The sequence below is a fragment of the Lepus europaeus genome, chromosome 11 (assembly GCF_033115175.1).
Source record: "Lepus europaeus isolate LE1 chromosome 11, mLepTim1.pri, whole genome shotgun sequence".
In the NCBI taxonomy this organism is placed as follows: Eukaryota; Metazoa; Chordata; class Mammalia; order Lagomorpha; family Leporidae; genus Lepus; species Lepus europaeus.
Window position 1 is genome coordinate 75926516 of NC_084837.1, and position 17636 is coordinate 75944151.

Consider the following 17636-nt stretch of genomic DNA (forward strand, 5'->3'; position numbering starts at 1 on the left):
GCAGGGTCGGTGAAGTCGGTGAAGATCCCCATCTCCGGCTACTTCCTGCTCTCCTTAGAGCTTGCTTCACCTTTTGGCCCAAGGTTCTGTGAGGCCTGAAACCTCCTAGAGTTCTCTGCATATTAAACCAAGTTCAGCTTCTCTGTTTCCAGCACAGTATGACAAGAGAGTTTACACTGTTTCTTCCACTACTTAAAGCATTCTTATAAAATTATCTATTAATTATTTGTCATTATTTGAGTCTCTAACTCTTGTAACCAAAGTTGAATAAATAAGTATGATATTATATGGACCAACACATGTACTCTAATATAGTTGTAATGACACTGATGTTGACATATGAAGGAAAGCCTTAATTTGAATTCTCAGCATCTATGCAAACAGGTCCATTCCTACAAGGAATCAATTCTGCAGACCTGGGATTTATAGTGTGAAAGAGGATAGCCAGAAAATCCAAACATCAATGCTGAAATGCTTGGCTGACATGAAAATTAGAAAAGAAGTGATTTTGCAAGTTCTTGCTTAGGTTAATTATAGCCCTTTTTAATTTTAAAGCAAATCAGATATTTTGCCACAAGGCAATACTTTGTGTGGAGAGGATGAGAATGTTTTTTAAGTGCACAAGAGTGCAGTTGTAAGAATGACTTGTACTTGTCCAAACACTTTTGAAGACTTCAATTTTCTACCTCCCTGACTGCACATAACAGAGGAAAGAGAAAGAGAACAATGATTTGGAGTTTTTCAAGGTCTTATGCTTGCTGATAGTTTTAGACACAACTAAATATTTTATGTCATAGATATGAACATTATCCTATTGGGACCTATGGAAATTAACTGGAACTAGACATTGTATTAAACATTTGTACAGTTTAATATTTAATAATATATTTGATTTTAATGATGTTAGTGCTGTTATCATCCACCCAAAATGTAGCTGATGAAATTTCAGCCTGGAGGGAGTTTAGGAAGCTCTCAAAATCACTCATCAAGCAAGAGGTAAATCAGAATCTAGGAAACCTTTGAAATTAGCATAATTCATGGTAAGGAAAGAATCTCATTAGTAAGAAAATGGACCTCAATCCTCTTGTTGAATATAAAATTTTCTTATGTTTTCATGATTAATCTAGATCTGGTTAGTGAACTTCTAACATAGCTACTCACAACAATATAAAGTTCAAGATGTTAAGTGGTACCTGTTGCAATTAAATACAAATGAATAGAAAAACACAATGACATTTCTATGTATCAGAGAAAAATGTTAACATATATAATATACTCACTGGTCTCATCAAAAGCAGAACTCGGTTTAACATGTGGAGAACTCTAGGAAGTTTCAGACCTCACAGAACCCTGGGCCAAAAGGTGAAGCGAGCTCTGAGGAGGGCAGAAAGTAGCCACATTTGGGGATCCTCACTTGGGGATCCTCTCTTTCTTTCTCCAAACCTGGGAATTTTTCTGTTAGTATCTCACTTAAAAGGCCTTCTAATCCTTTCTCTCTTTCCAAGCCTTCAGGGACTCCTAGAACCTATATGTTGGATCATTTGATTGTATCCTGTAGATTCCCAACAGTGTTTTTTAGTTTTCTAATTTCCTCTTCTTGCTTTTGTTTTGATCCTATAATTTCCTGTGCTTTGTCTCCTAAGTCTGATATTCTTTCTTCTGCTTCACTGATTCTATTGTTAAGGCTTTCCATTGCATTTTTAATTTGTTCTATTGAATTCTTCATTTCATTTTGCTTTTTCTTTAAGATCTCAATTTCATGGGCAAAATTTTCTTGCATGTCCTGTACAGATTTTAGTAGTTTTGTGCATTTGCTTCTGTTTATTTCTATGTACTCTTATAATCAATTTTTTGAATTCCATTTCTCGCATTTATTCCATCTCATCATCTTCACAATCTAATATTGAAGTGTTGTATTCTTTCTGGGGCTGTTATGTTGTCTTTGTAAGGCTGCCACAAAACACACCAAACACCGGAGTAAGGGAAAGGGTTTATTGGGGGAAACCCGACAGACTGGAGGGAAGGGGCAAAAAAGGAAAAGAGAGAGAAGGAGAATGTAAGAGACAGATCCGGAGAGAGATCAAGAGACAGAGAGAGAGAGAGAGACAGATCAGGAGACGGAGAGAAAGAGAGCAAGAGAAAAGAGAGACATGCATTCAGGATCAGGTCCTCTTAAAATTTTGCCAGGGGCAGGCAGAGAGATAGGAGCAGCAAATCCTAATAGGATGGGGTTGGAGCTGACACCAGATGTTGGACAATGTGGCCACCTGGCATCCAGCAATGGTGGCCGGGGCTAGAGCCTAGGATGGTATCAGGGTATAGATCGAGATAAGACTGAGCCATTTTACTAACTAACAGTTGTCCTTATTCTTGTTTCTTGAATTGGTGTGTTTGTTGTTCTGCATTTGTGGAGATACATGTTGGTCTCTTCTTTGTTTTGTTGCTGTGGTGGCTTTTATCTTTGTACTATTGCCTCTGTAGATAAGTGGAGTGTCTCTCTCAGTGAATATCTATAGGCTTGTAGTGCATGTGGCCAGGGAGCTCTGTTAAGTTCTCCAGGGTGAAGAGTGTGTCTGAGTTGACATGCTTAGTTTTGGCATGGTAAACATCCTCTTTTTTTTTTTTTTTAACCAGAAGGGAAATTTATTCTGCTCAGCTGATCTCCTCTCCTTAAAGAAGACCAGTGCCTGAGTGCTAGCCCCAGTGTATAATATTCATTCACTCTGCCCCAAGGATCACACACAAAGGATCTGTGCAGTCCTCAGTGTAAGCTCAGATTCCCCAGCAATGTCCCTCACCAGGGAACCAGGAAGCCCTCAGCATGTGGATTCTCCCACAGTGATTGCCCAAAGTCCTAGCCACAACATGAGCCCCCACCTCACAGCCTCGTTTTTTTTTTTTTTTTTTCCCACAGTCCTGGCACAGAAGCCTCCCACAGTCACAATCTCCCAGCCCACTGTTAGTTCTCCCCACCAGAGTCAGGAGTCTCCACTCAGTTGGTTGCTGGACACAGACACAAGCTGGCACAGCTGTTAGGAATGTCTAAAATGTCCCCTCTCTATCAGCTTGTTACAGGACGCCACTGTAAAGTGATTGGGGGGAGAGAAACATGTCTCTCCTTTTTTTCTCCTCTAGTCTGGCAGGTACACTACCCCCCATGTAGCTCCAAGCCGGGTTCCCTCTAGACTCTTCTGAGGCTTTAGCACCAGTGACACCAGTGGCTTGGGCTGCTGGGGTCTGGTCTCACCTCACTTTCCAATGCTGGTGTGTAGGCTCTCGCCTACTGGAGTCCTAAATTGTGGGCATCCGCACCCTCCACGTAGGTCCACAATATCCCTCTATTTTTGGTAGAGTTTCCTCTGCTGTTTTCTCCCTAAACTCTGCTCTGAGATTGCAGTCTCTCCACTTTTTTTTAAACTACCTTCTCCTGGACTAGAGCAGTAAACTCCCCCTTTACTCCGCCAGTTTAGGACGCCGGCAGGTCCAATATCTTTGAGCAAGACAAAGTCCTGAGATTTTAGGAAAGTTTTGCAAACTCTGTCAGACTGTTTTCTAAATTTTAAAAATTTATTAAGTTGTAACTCATGGGACCATCCTTGGAATTGAAGGACATACTGCATAAAAAGCACCTGGCCTGATACTTGCACTGAGTAACTGTTCCCCATGTGATGCTCATCTCTGCTCTCCCACAGTGGGAACAGAAAGACTACTTCTGCCCCAGTCTCTAATCCAGAAGTACTGTGACAGTCTAAAATATAGTTTTCTGAACTTAGTAAACTCTTCTACCCAGGACAATACACAAATTACAAATACTTAGTCAAACTCTGGTGCTCTCCACCTTTGCCTTTTCATTGTCTTACAAAAATGCTGATTTCAATCCTTAACCTAGTTCCATACCAAGTTTTACTTTTCTTTTTAAACATGCTTACTTAAAGGTCAGGTTCATTAAAATAATATCATAACTGACTAATATGAATGTAGATAAAACAAATGGGTTAAAAGATGATTGGTTTTAAATGGTGTTAGTAATCCACTTGTTTTATGGAACCCAAGTTCTCTACAGGAAGTGTTATGAGTTCCTATGCCAAAGCTTAAGTTGATTTTTCACCCTTAATTGCGATGTTAGGATATGTTTTAGTCTTTTAGTTTCTATTTATACAGCTTTAATTTGTGGAACCAATTTATAGTATTCATTCTTCTTGGCTGTTCTTTCTGTTCAGAATAATGGCAGTTAATTGCAGTAATGCATGTCAAGTATTCTTCAATCAGAACACATTAACAAAGGCTGTTCTTTGTAATCTGAAAAGAGCATGGCAAACTAAATGTCCCTTGAATTTTAGCTATGCTAATGAAGCCTTAGTCACGTACATGACAGGCAATAACACAGAATAATTGTTTACTCATTTGTAACAATGAACATACTTTGCTTCAAAGACAAACTTTGCATATCAAAATCATTTTTCACTTTTAATGGATTCTAATTTTATCTGTTGTGACTAATGAATCAGTATTATCAAATTTGGCAGTAGTAGATTATGTTTTCTTTATTTCACTAAGAGAATTGTGAGATAATAAATTAGATTACCAAATTGTTGTGTCTCATAAAATTCAAGTTTTAAACATTTATGCTTTGTATTAATTGCTGCAAATTAAGAACAGGAGACATTCTCATAATGTTGAAATGGATCACTTATTTCATTAAACTTCCTATCTATGAATAATAAAGTTAGGCTATGACTGCACTGGAAATGAAAAAAAGGTGGAACTATACATTAGAGAATTTTATTTGTTTACAGGAAAACCTCACAAATTAATATTAGTATGTGAAGGGATAACTTTAAAATTTACATCTAAGTATGTATATGTGATAGGACCTGGGTATTTAATATTTTTATGTGTACTTGAATAAGTATATAAAATAATTCCTACCAGTTTAGGAACATTTGTGGAAAATTACAGTGCATCTCAATTCTGTTTCTGTCATAATTTAGAACCTACTTATAATTAGAATATAAATTGTTAATGTCTCTCTTGGGATTTCTAAGGTGTATGGAACCAGTTTACTATGGTACGTGGATGAGAAATTTCCTCCACAATTAAAGTTACTGACATTAACTTCACTTACACCTTTTATCCCTGTACAATAAAATTAGCAAAACAAACATAACCTTGCATTCAGTTTCTGTGATGATTTTCTCATGTTAGAAATCAATGGAATCTAAATAATGTGTTCCCTCTAAGTCTCATTTATAGTTAGTATTTTATTATCTCCAGCAAGTATCTATTCCATGCTTCACATGTGCCAGTGTGCATACAAAGTATTTACATATAAAATTCAGTTTAATTTTCATAGTAGTCCTAGAAAAACTCCCAAGTTGGAGTTGTTATCATCCCCACTTGACAGATAAGGAAATTGAGTTTTAAAAAGATTACCCACAATCCCACTGGGTAAGTTAGTTAAGTAGCAGAGGGGAAATCAAATCTCTATCTTTTGGATTGTATTGAGGTTTAGATACCACATTATAGTATAGTGGATTATACAGAGGAAATAGCCAGAAATGTGTTAAATTGTGGGGAAAGGGATCTTCTAGTAAATATGAGATGGCATAAGCTTCTTAGCTAGACCAAAGAAAAGGGGAGAAGTATTCAACTGTGGAAGAAATAATTTCTAACTTTGAAATCATGATCTGGTGCTAGAAGAGCAGCGAAGCTAAAGCTTATAGAATTTGGTGTCAAACTAAGATGATATATTTGCAAATCCATGAAGGAAATTCGTACACAGTGCAAAAAACCACTATTATGGGAATATTATTCTGTGATCTCTTAAAAGATTGAGAACAAAGTCTAGCTAATAATATGATTACATAGAACTTGATACAATCTATGTTGTGAGAAAAGTGGTGTCTCCTCTCACTCCCAGCAATGTTTTTTTTCTTTCCTCTGTTGTATATAGTTCATAACTGTAATTTTTTTTTCTTTTAATAAAGTAGAAAGGATTAAAGAAATTTTTTGGAAACTGTTTTATAAATGTTGTCACTAGATTATATTCTAGCCCATAGTATAGTTTAAATCATGTGGACTGAATAGATAATAATAGATAGAAAGTATAAACATAACTAGTGTTAGTTTGTATTGCAGAGAGAAGGATACCCTTGTGAGTTCTTTGCTGGGGCTTTTATAACACAAGGCAGATTAACAAGAGAAAAGCACAGAATTTTTTTTTTAATTTTTATTTATTTATTTTGACAGGCAGAGTGGACAGTGAGAGAGAGAGACAGAGAGAAAGGTCCTCCTTTTCCATTGGCTCACCCCCCAATGGCCGCTGCGGCCGCCACACCACACTGATCCGAAGCCAGGAGCCAGGTGCTTCTCCTGGTCTCCCATGCAGGTGCAGGGCCCAAGGACTTGGGCCATCCTCCACTGCACTCCCATGCCACAGCAGAGAGCTGGACTGGAAGAGGACCAATCAGGACAGAATCCGATGCCCCAACCGGGACTAGAACCCGGGGTGCCAGCGCCACAGGTGAAGGATTATCCTATTGAGCTGCGGCGCTGGCCAAGCACAGAAATTTATTGAAGAGATTTTACACATGGAGCATTCATAAGGAAATAAAGAGCCCTAAAATTGGTCAGACTTGAGCCTTTGTTTACCTTAGGTTTGATGAAGAGTATAAGTTTTGGAGAAATGTGATGGAGCACATTACCAAAGCAAGAAATAAATGTAGTGAATGGTGGGCAATAGCACCACTTGTTCATTTACATTCCTCTTGCCATTTTCATGTCTTCAAAATGTGAAAGTGCCACTTTTCTCTGGGTATGGGGGTCATTTTTCACACAAGGATCTGATGATCTGCTCTAGAGGTCAGAAAACCTTTCCTAGGTTTTTTGTTTCTTTTTGTTTTTTTGTTTTTTGTTTGTTTGTTTTTTTATTTGACAGATAGACAGTGAGAGAGAGAGAGACAGAAAGAGAGAAAGGTCTTCCTTCTGTTGGTTCACCCCAAATGGCCACTATGGCCAGAGCTACACTGATCCGAAGCCAGCAGCCAGGTGTTTCTTCCTAGTCTCCCATATGGGTGCAGGGGCCCAAGCACTTGGGCCATCCTCCACTGCCCTCCCGGGCCACAGCAGAAAGCTGGACTGGAAGAGGAGAACCCAGTGCCCATATGGGATGCCAGCGCCATAGGCGGAGGATTAACCAAGTGAGCCTCGGCGCCGGCCCCTCCTAGGGTTTTTAGACATTTATTCAAGTATGAGAGAGGATACTCCTAGCTATTGATTTACTCCCCAAATGCCTGCAACTGTTGGTGCTGGGTCAAAGTTGGATCAAGCAGTTAGGAACCCAATCTAATTCTCCCACATGGGTGACAGGACACAACTACTTAATCATCATTTGCTGCTTTCCAGTGTGTCTATTGGCAGGAAGCCGGGATGGGGGCTAGACCCTAGAGTTGAATCTTTGCACTCCCATGTGGGATACAGTTTTCGTAATTGTTAGTACTAGGTCGAACACCTGCCCCTTTTTAACGTTTTATGATTTGCCTCAGGGCAGTGTCTGAAAGTCCTTCCTGTACCTGTTATTTCTCAGATCCCTTCAGCTTAAAATATGCAATATTGCCGTGGTGACAAATTTTGGGAAAAGTGTTTCTTGAACCCTGTTAAAAGAAGCATTTTACGATGTTAAACAAAATTGGTTAAAGAGAAAAATGGTCCCATTATTTTCATCAGTTCTGAAATGTCAGCAGACTCATAGCAGATAAGTTCAATTCTGTGTCAAGAGTAAGATGATGGAATCAGCACAGTACAAAAGCACCAACACTGTCACGAACTCTTAACATTAGGGGAGTTATGACCCAGTTACAGACACTGTGCCCTTTGTTTGTATCCAGACTTCATCTCTGTTCAATCATTGCTAATCCTGTGCTCAGAGTACTACTGAGGGGCTCCGAGGGAGTGGGCACCAGGGCTGTGCTGGGAAGCGGAAGAGAGACGTTATGAATACACAGACATTGAGGAGAATTGAGCAGTGGAAAAGAGAAAGTGATGATAAGATATGGAACAAGAGGCCTGTCAAGAATCATCCAGGATCGGGGTGGCTAGGGCACCTCAAGTGTTTGGGAATGGAGGTGGAAGGAGTGAAAGCGGGGGTCAGGAGCTAGTGTTGTGGCACCGCAGGTTAAGTCACAGCTGCTGATGCCAACGTCCCACATCAGAGTGCTGGTCCAAGTCCTGGCTGTTCTGCCTCTGATTCTGCTCCCGGCTAATGCAGTGAAAGCAGTGGATGATGGTGCCAGTACCCGTGCCCATGCCTCCTCCAGAGGAGACTCAGATGGAATTCTTTTCTCCTGGCTTTGGCCTGGCCCAGCCCTGGCTGTTGAAGATCTTCCCTCTCTTCCTCTCTCTGCCACTCTTTCAAGTAAATAAATATTTTTTTGAAAATAGAGAGATGGGAGAAGTTGTATCGAATGATGGGGAGCCAGGAGAGTCATGTTAATAAATTCAAATTTGTATGTGTTAATGGACGTATGATAAGAAATTGTTTTTAAACAGTAAATTAGAAGTTGATAAAGAGTGTGGAAAAGGAAGAAATGCAGGCAAAGCGATAAACTAACATATTAGTATAATTCTTGGAGCAAGTGAGAGCAAAGAATTGAATTATGGATGAGATTCTAAAAATAGGGCAGGGATGAACAAAATCCATAAATATGCCCAAGGGAAAATCTAGAGGGGAGTACAAGAGAGGAGATTCTATTGACTATGAAGTTGATGAATCTAGCTGTTATCTCGATTCACAGGCTAAAAAATGAGAAAACTCACAGAAGTATGTCCAAATACCATAGAGGGGTAATAAAGTGAAATAAAGATACAGACTTCAGAAGAACCTGTGTAACTGTTAAATACAGAAACTTTGCATTTTTTCTTTTTTCTGTTATGAGATATCTGTTCTTTCCATAGGTAATAGTAAGCACAGCCCAGTTTCATCCAGCATGTTGTAATGGAACAAGCCTTCTTCTAACGCAGATCAAAATGATGTCTGAGACTCCAAAGATTGTTTTCTACTTAGAAGTAATTCTTGAGATTTAAATTTGAAGAAGAGCTAAGACATAAAATAACAAGCCAATAATTGGAACCCTAAATATTTTAAAGGGAAATCAATATACTAATCCAAAAAAAAAATCCTTTATAGATTTCAATGATTGGAATTTTTCATTGTTATAAAAATAGAATGAAAAAATATGGTCAAGAACCATGAGCGCTATTTCTGATTATATCATTAATATTTTATATATTTAGTGTACATTTCTTTTTTAGAAAACTTTTATTTAATAAATATAAATTTTAAAAGTACAGCTTTTGGATTATAGCGGTTCCTCACCCATAACCACCCTCCCACCCACAAACCATACCATCTCCTACTCCCTCTTCATCATATTCTTCATTAAGAATCATTTTTAATTATCTCTATATACAGAATATCAACTTAGTATATACTAAGTAAAAATTTCAACAGTTTGCACCCACCCAGACACACAAAGTATAAAGTACTGTTTGAAGACTATGTTTACTGTTAATTCTCATAGTATAACACATTAAAGACAGAGATCCTACATAGGTAGTAAGTGCACAGTGACTCCTGCTGTTGATTTAACAATTGACATTCTTATTTATGATGTTGGTAATCACCTGAGGCTCTTGTCATGAGCTGCCAAGGCTACGGAAGTCTCTTGAGTTCACAAATTCCAACTTTATTCAGACAAGGCCATAATCAAATTGGAAGTTCTCTCCTCCCTTCAGAGAAAGGTACCTCCTTCTTTGGTGGCCCATTCTTTCCACTGGGATCTCACTCACAGGGATCTTTCATTTAGGTCTTGGCTTTCCATGCCTGAGAAACTCTCATGGGCTTTTTAGCTGGATCCGAATGCTTTAAAGGCTGATTCTGAGACCAGAGTGCTGTTTAGGACATTGGCCATTCTATGAGTCTGCTGTGTATCCCACTTCCCATGTTGGATAGTTCTCTCCTTTCTAATTCTATCAATTATTATTAGCAGACACTTGTCTTATTTATGTAATCCCTTTATAGTGTACATTTCTTAATTGCAAATGTTCCTGAATGCAAAATGATTGTTATTCAACTTACTTGTATGTCTACTCTACATATCAGAAACTTTGACTGTTTGCTGTTGGTTTTTTGGAGAGATATCAAATTTTGATGACCAATTCCTCATTTTTAAAAAGATTTATTTATTTATTTATTTATTTGAAAGCAAGAGTTAGGAAAAGGAAGAGAAATAGACAGGAAGAGAAAAAATTTTTTAGTTGCTTATTCACTCCGCAAATGGGCACATGATTGGGGCTGCACCAGGCCAAAACCAGAAGCCTGGAATTCCATCCATGTCACCTGTGTGGACGATAGGGAACCAAGTCCCTGGGTGATCTTCTGCTGATTTTCCCAGGCACATTAGCTGGGAGCAGGATTTGACATAAAGCAGCTAGGATATGCTTGGGTGCTCTTGTGGGATACCAGCATTGCAGGTGGTGACTTAACCAGCTGTGCCAGTGTCAGCCCCACCTGTTGTTCATTTGTAAAAGAGAGAGTAATACGGCAAAAAGGAAGACCTTTCTCTCTGTCTCTCTCTCTCACTATCCACTCTGTCAAAAAAAAAGAGAGAGAGTAATAGCTAAATTGGGGTTTCATTAGAAATAATTGAATAATATTTCTCTTTTTAAATAATTTACATACATATTTAGTAAAATCCCCTATTTTTTTTTGAAAGAAATATTTCAATTTTATGGCTTAAAAAGAGCCATATTCTGTTTCACAGGACTGTTGAAAATTAAGTAGAAAATAAAACTCTGATGAATCATTTTTGTATAGAACATCATTAAAAAATACCTTCCTTAAATGGAGCCTTATACATTTGCTGTGGTTCAATGTGTTTTTGCACTAATATTGTCTGCAAATATAAGCACAGAAATTGATTTAATGATGTTTATTTTTATATTGTGTCTTACAAAATATGGGCTCATATTGTGTATAGAAATCTGTAATTTGCTTTGTGTGCCTCATACTGCCTGACATATTTTCATGTCAATCCACACAAATCGACCCTATTTTTTTAATAACTGCATGTTATCCAATAGTATCAAATAGTAGAAGGATGATACAGCCAGTAGGGAGAACTCCTGGGGAGCAGAGGAGTTTTATGTTATAGCATAAAAACTGGAAGTTTGGAGAGAGTTACTAGATAAATATATGGAAATCAATTTCCAAAAACCTGAATTATCATCAATTTTTATGGTTTCTAGGCTTATAAATTAAAAAAATTACACTATTAAAAAACACTTTTGAACAGCAGAGTAACATAAAGAAATACACAAAGAAATAGAGACACAGGGAGAGGGAGAGATCTTCCAACTGCTTGTTCACCCCCAGATAGCTACAACATGCAGGGCTGACCAGACCAAAGCCAGGATCTAGAAGCTCAGTCCAAGCCTCCCACGTGGACTGCAGGGCCCCAAACATTTGTGCCACTACCAGCTACCTCTGAGGACACATATTAGATAGAAACTGGAGTGGAGAATGGAGTAGGGACTTGAACCGAAACCTTCCAATATGGATTGTGGGCGTGCCAACCGATGGCTTAACCACTGTGTCAAGCATCCACCACCTGCACTATTATTTTATATTATATGTGTATTTATTTCATTTATTTGAAATGCAAAGTGAAAGAAAAAGACAGATAGACAGAGATATGTGCCATTCACTGGCTCACTCCCCAGATGTCCACAGCAGCCAGAGCTGGTCCAGCTGCAGCCAAGTGCGAGGAGCTCAGTGCAGGTCTCCCCCCTGGGCGCCAGGTTCTAGGTCCATGATTCATCAGCTGCTGCCTCCAGAGTGCATATTAGTGGGAAGTTGGAATGACAGTTGGGAGCTGGGACTGGAACCCAGGCACTCTGAAAAGTGGGGGGAGAGGGGTCCAGAGCTGGAGCTTAACCACTTGGCCTTCCCTACCGTTACTTTAATTGCAATTTATTTGTGTAGTGGAAAGGGTTAGCATCTCTTTTAATATGGTCATTAGGTTTTCTGTCTTTTCTTTTCTAATGGTCTATTTTTTCATTAGGCCTTTTCTTCCCAACATTTCGTCCTGTCACTATAGATTTGTATCAGTTTTTTTCACTAGTAATAATATTACCCCTTTTGCCCTTTACATAAGTTGTGTATATTTTTCCAGTGTGTTGGTTTTACTTTAAATGATTTGATTTGGGTTTAGGTTGTGCAGTGTTTAGGATATAACAGTAGTAATGAGACACTTAAACCACAGCTTTGCAAGGATGAAAATCAAGCCTGACAGTGCTTATATAACAGAAAACCCTGTGACTAACATCCTATTTTAGATGCTGTGTTTTGAAGTTATCTGATAGAAGATTTTAGATTAAATAAAAAATATTTTAGAAATGACTTTGAGAGTCTTTTCTGCTGGCAATTACAACCATTAGCTGAGATATGTAGCCTATTTCATCTACCAATTTATTTTTATTCTCCTTTAAAAGTACACAGGATCTTATTTTTATCGACTACCTTCTATGAATTACTGTATCTGTAAATTTTTCTGCATCTCATACTCTTAGTTTTATTATGTTCAGTAATTTTCACGCTAATGATATATCCCTTTTCACTGTCAATCACATTTATTTTACTTTTGGAATTTTTTGTTAACAATAATTGTGCTTGTTTTTGGACTACAATGCGACATGTCGGTGCAGGTATACAACACTTACTGATCAAATCAGAGCCATCAACATTTTCCCTTCCTCCACATTACTTTGGGATTATAGCCCTGGGACTTCCCTCCTCCCTTGACTTATAAAATACATAGTAGGTCATAGTGAACTATAGTTACCCCACTACAGTGTGTAACATCCAGAGCTTAATCCTTTGATCTAACTCTGACTTGATCCCCATTATCCAAACTCCCTCTTATCCCCCTCATCCCTCCCAGACCCGAGTAATCACTATTGTGTGTTCAGATTAAGTTTGTTCTTAAGCTTCCACATATCAGGGTGAACACACAGTATTTGTCTTTCTGTGTCTGGCTTTCTTCCCTTAAGCCACATTTATTGAAGCTGCTTCTACCCTAAGATCGAAAAAAGAATTTCAAACAAGACAGCCCCTTCACCTGTGCCTTTTTTTTGTTCTTGCTCTTTGGTCTTTACCTTTAGTATCTCTCCAGCTATGGTTGGCGTTCTGTTCTCCACATTCCTGCCTGTGCTGGTCATTGGCTGATGCCCTTCAACCATCACGTGCGGTATGCACCAAGTTTTCTATCACAGCTGATGCCTAACAGCAAAAATTCCAAAGCGCTTGTTGCCAAGATTTCTCATGCTGCTGCTTCCTGTTTGTTTAGAGACCACAGGATTCACCTTCCATTGACAATAAACTGTTGTCCCAGCCACAGATAGACAGAGTTGTTGTTTTTCCAAAACTTTACATAACAAAGCTACCATTTCCCACAATCATCTCTGCCTTTTTGCCCTACAGTTTTCTTCCTAGGCTTATCATAATGTGTGTGTGTGTGTGTGTTTTGTTGCCAGTCCTATTGGATTGAAAACTTCAGAGGGACAGAGAGCATGTCTGTTTTATTTAGCAGTATGTAATCTACCATTAACACAGTGTGTGGCACCTGCTGGGCCCTCACTTAATTGCTGCTTATTAAAGAAATGTTGAGTCAGTGGCATTATCTTGTACTATATTACTTATCAGGTTTTTTTTTGTTTGTTTGTTTGTTTGTTTGTTTTTGACAGGCAGAGTTAGACAGTGAGAGAGAGAGACAGAAAAGTCTTCTTCCGTTGGTTCACCCCCCAAATGGCTGCCATGGCCGGCGCTCTGTGCCGATCCAAAGCCAGGAGCCAGGTGCTTCCTCCTGGTCTCCCATGCGGGTGCAGGGCCCAAGCACTTGGGCCATCCTCCACTGCCTTCCTGGGCCCACAACAGAGAGCTGGACTGGAAGAGGAGCAACCAGGACAGAATCCAGTGCCCCAACCGGGACTAGAACCCGGTGTGCCGGCGCCGCAGGTGGAGGATTAGCCTAGTGTGCCACGGCGCCGGGCTTATCATTTTTATTACTTGTAAATGTATATGATTTTGTATTTTTTCCAAAATAAAACACTGCAGATTTGATTGAAGCCTTGTGCATGCGTAAACCTTGGGAAACCCAGGTCACTTTACTCCTCACCCAAACACAACTATTAACGTGGTGCTGATATTTTTAATCCTCATGCATTTCCATCTTTATGGAATACATATGCATCTACTAGAAAAACATAGTAGAGGTGTGCCAGTCTCCTCCCCTTAAGACATTGTCTATGTGAAAGCAACAACTCAGAGTCTGAGAGGCTGCATAGAAAGCGGGGGCAGAAAATCTGAGAAGCTGAGAACAGGAAGAGAGGAGTTGGAACTCACAGTAAACAGCCCAGCACGCAGTGGAGCTGCAGAGGTCTGGATGAAAGGAGTAATGGTGAACATGCTGGCCTGCTTTGGATGCACCCAGTCTTTAACTGGGTTAAGGCTCTTTCTACAACCCTAAGTCACTACTGCCAGAAGAAAATCAATCATTCACTGAGTCGTTCCTAAGATCATCCAGAGATAATACATATATAAACACAGAGAAAGCTATCCACTCAAAAATAACTAGGCATCATAAAAAGTTAATTTGGGTTAGATACTAGATATCACAGTAACGATGGTTACTATATTTTATAAACTAAGATTAGATTAGGCGTTTGGCCTCAAAGTTAAGACACCAGTGTCCCATGTTGGAGAGTCTGGGCTCAATACCTGCCTCTGGTTCCCGTCTGCAGCTGCCTCCTGATGCAGGAAGGCAGCAGTGACAGCCCAGGTAATTGGATTCCCGTCAACTACAAGGAAGACTTGGATTGAGTTACTGGATCCTCACTTTGGCCTTGGCCCACCCACAGACTCTGTAGTTCCTGGGGAGTGAAGCAAAAGTTGGGTGCCACCTCTCTCTATGACTCTGCCTCTCACTGGCTACCTGCCACTCGTATACATTTTTGTTTTGAAATTTTTATTAAATAACAATTGAGAAGCTCAGCAGTGAACTGGAAATGACTAAAGAAAAAGGAAATTCTAGAATTGAAAAGCTACAACAAATGAAATTCATAACAGTATATGGATTTCATAGTAGGCTAGATATATTTGAAGAGAGAAATAGTTAATATGAACATAGTCCAACAGAAAGCATCCAGAACAAACTCAGGGAAACAATAGATGGGAAATAAAGGGTAGAATATTTACCAAAATTAACTCCATACTGGACTATAAAGCAATCTCAACAAACTTCAGAAGACTAGAATCATTCAGAATACATTCTTTCATATTAAATCTGGTTAGGGCTGAAAACAACAACTGAAAGATGCTTAGGAAATTATAGAATCATTGAAAGTTAAGAAATGAAAAATAAAATTCTGTACTACTTTGTATTAATAAAGTAAACATGATATATCCATTTTTTGAATGTAGCTAAGCAATTCCTAAAAGAAATGTGTACATATATACCAATACTAGGAAGAAAGACCAAAAACCTGTGACAAAAGCATCTTTCTTACCAAGGAAGGAATGGAACCACCTGTTAAACTGGAAGAGTTTAGAAGATGGCAGTAATAAACTGTAGAAATTGATGAACTGGAAGACAAACACGTGGTCATGTAACAACCACGAATTTTAAATTGTGGAATATTTTTATCCCCACACATAATTGTTCATGAGACTTTACAGTCCCTCTTCTTACCCCACATCACGCAAACCACAGGGCTTTTGTCTGTTTGTTTTAAGATTTGTTTTTGGGGGCAGATGTTCTGGTGCGGCAGGTTAAGCAGCTGACCGTGATGGTGATTTGAGTCCTGGGTGCTCTGCTTCAGATCCAGCTCCCTGCTAATACACTTAGGAAAACAGTGGAAGATGGCCCAAGTGCTTGGGGCCCTGCTTACCCAGATGAAGTTCCAGGCTCCTGCCTTCAGCCTGGGCCAGTACCAGCCATTGCTTCCATTTGGGAAGTGAACCAGCTGGCGCAAATTTATTACATAAAAAGTCACATGCTATAAATTATATGATGTTAGTATTTATCTACAAATGAAATATTTTGAAATAAATAAGTTATCTTTATATCAATAAAATAAAATTTAGTGTTGAAAATTAATTTGTATGTATCTGAGTTACATTAATTTTTCTGATCACAATAGAGTTTTGAATTTAAATATCTGAGAAAGAGAAAAGCGTCTGCATTTAAGTTTTAAAATATTGATTGACATTGTATGAGGGGCTGATAGATCACAGTCAGTAAGGGCCATTGAGGAAACACATCCTGCTTTTGGTGGAAAGCTGAACTAAAACAGTTCTATGTATGTCAGTGGTCTGCTCTTATTCAATGACATATGCAGGTCACAGTTTATTAGGTAACACTTTCTATTCTATAGGAGATTCTATTACTCTTCAGATTTGGATGAAAAATATATACAAATGGCAGATCTATTTTTGCTCACATGTGAATGTGTGTGTATATGTAAAATGTGAGCCTGTATATCAATGTGTATATTAGAACAGAACATTCTTTTACATTCTGGGGTGGAGTATTTGCAATGTAATGGAAAGGTTTGTTCAACTTATTCACTGAGCTTGTATTGCTAGAATCCTCATTATGAAATTGAAAACACATGCAAACAGAATACACTCTAAGTAGCAACAGGACTCTTGTTGTCCGCCTAAGGCTAGTGACTCTAAAGCACAGACCTGCTGGGGAGTTCTGAAGTACTGACCAATGGTTCCACAATGGGCTATTTTGCCAGAGGGAGTGAAGAGTCTTCCTTGAAATAATTCACTTTAAGTGCATAGAGAATAGAAGCTCCGAAGTTTGCTTCAGGAAAGTGGCCCAGGGATACACGTGAAATATAAATGTTCGCTGTTTTATGGCATCTGCTACTCACGTTCATTTGACTTACACTCCAAATTGAGACGTAAGAAGATGGAGTGTTTGATAAAACTGCAGGTGCTCTTCAGACACAACACTCATCATTCCACATCTCGCTGAAGTCCTGGCTCTGACAGAATAGTCCATTTTCCCACCAACCAATAATTGCTTATCACTGCACTCCAGTGTGCAATGTTTTATTCATCTTTGAAATTTCTTCTCGATAATTATCACAAATAAAAGTATGTATGAACCAGGTAACAAGTACTGAGTTATATATGTAAAATGTGATGTTTTATTTTTTAGACACATTCTTTTTTCTGATACACTAACAAAATATGTTCATTTTTAGGTTTCCTCAAGAGCTGAACATGGGAAAAGTAAGTGCTGAAATTATGTGGACCCTTTTTGCATTGGATATGAAGTATGCATTAGAAGGTAATTATAACATCTGTACTTAATAGATGTGTGTTTTAGATGAGTTTGTAATTTTGTGTTCTTAGTTTTAATATAAGAAACATATATATTAAAATGTTTACTGTTATAATCTAGTTAGTTCTAAATTGTATTTCCACATGGTATGAAGATAAATGTCCTAAAGTATATAAAGTCCCAAAGACCTGTGAGTTGGGTACGCCTCATCTGGAAATCAGAAAT

At 38.7% G+C, this 17636-nt stretch overlaps 1 protein-coding gene across 2 annotated transcripts in view; it reads left to right on the forward strand.

The window, feature by feature from the left end:
- UNC13C (unc-13 homolog C) overlaps positions 1–17636 on the forward strand; it is a 632546-nt gene that overhangs the window by 395165 nt on the left and 219745 nt on the right. For both annotated transcript variants that reach the window (XM_062204781.1, XM_062204780.1), the window contains one exon: positions 17332–17417. In XM_062204781.1, the coding sequence (XP_062060765.1) occupies positions 17332–17417 (86 nt within the window). The remainder of the gene's footprint in view (positions 1–17331; positions 17418–17636) is intronic.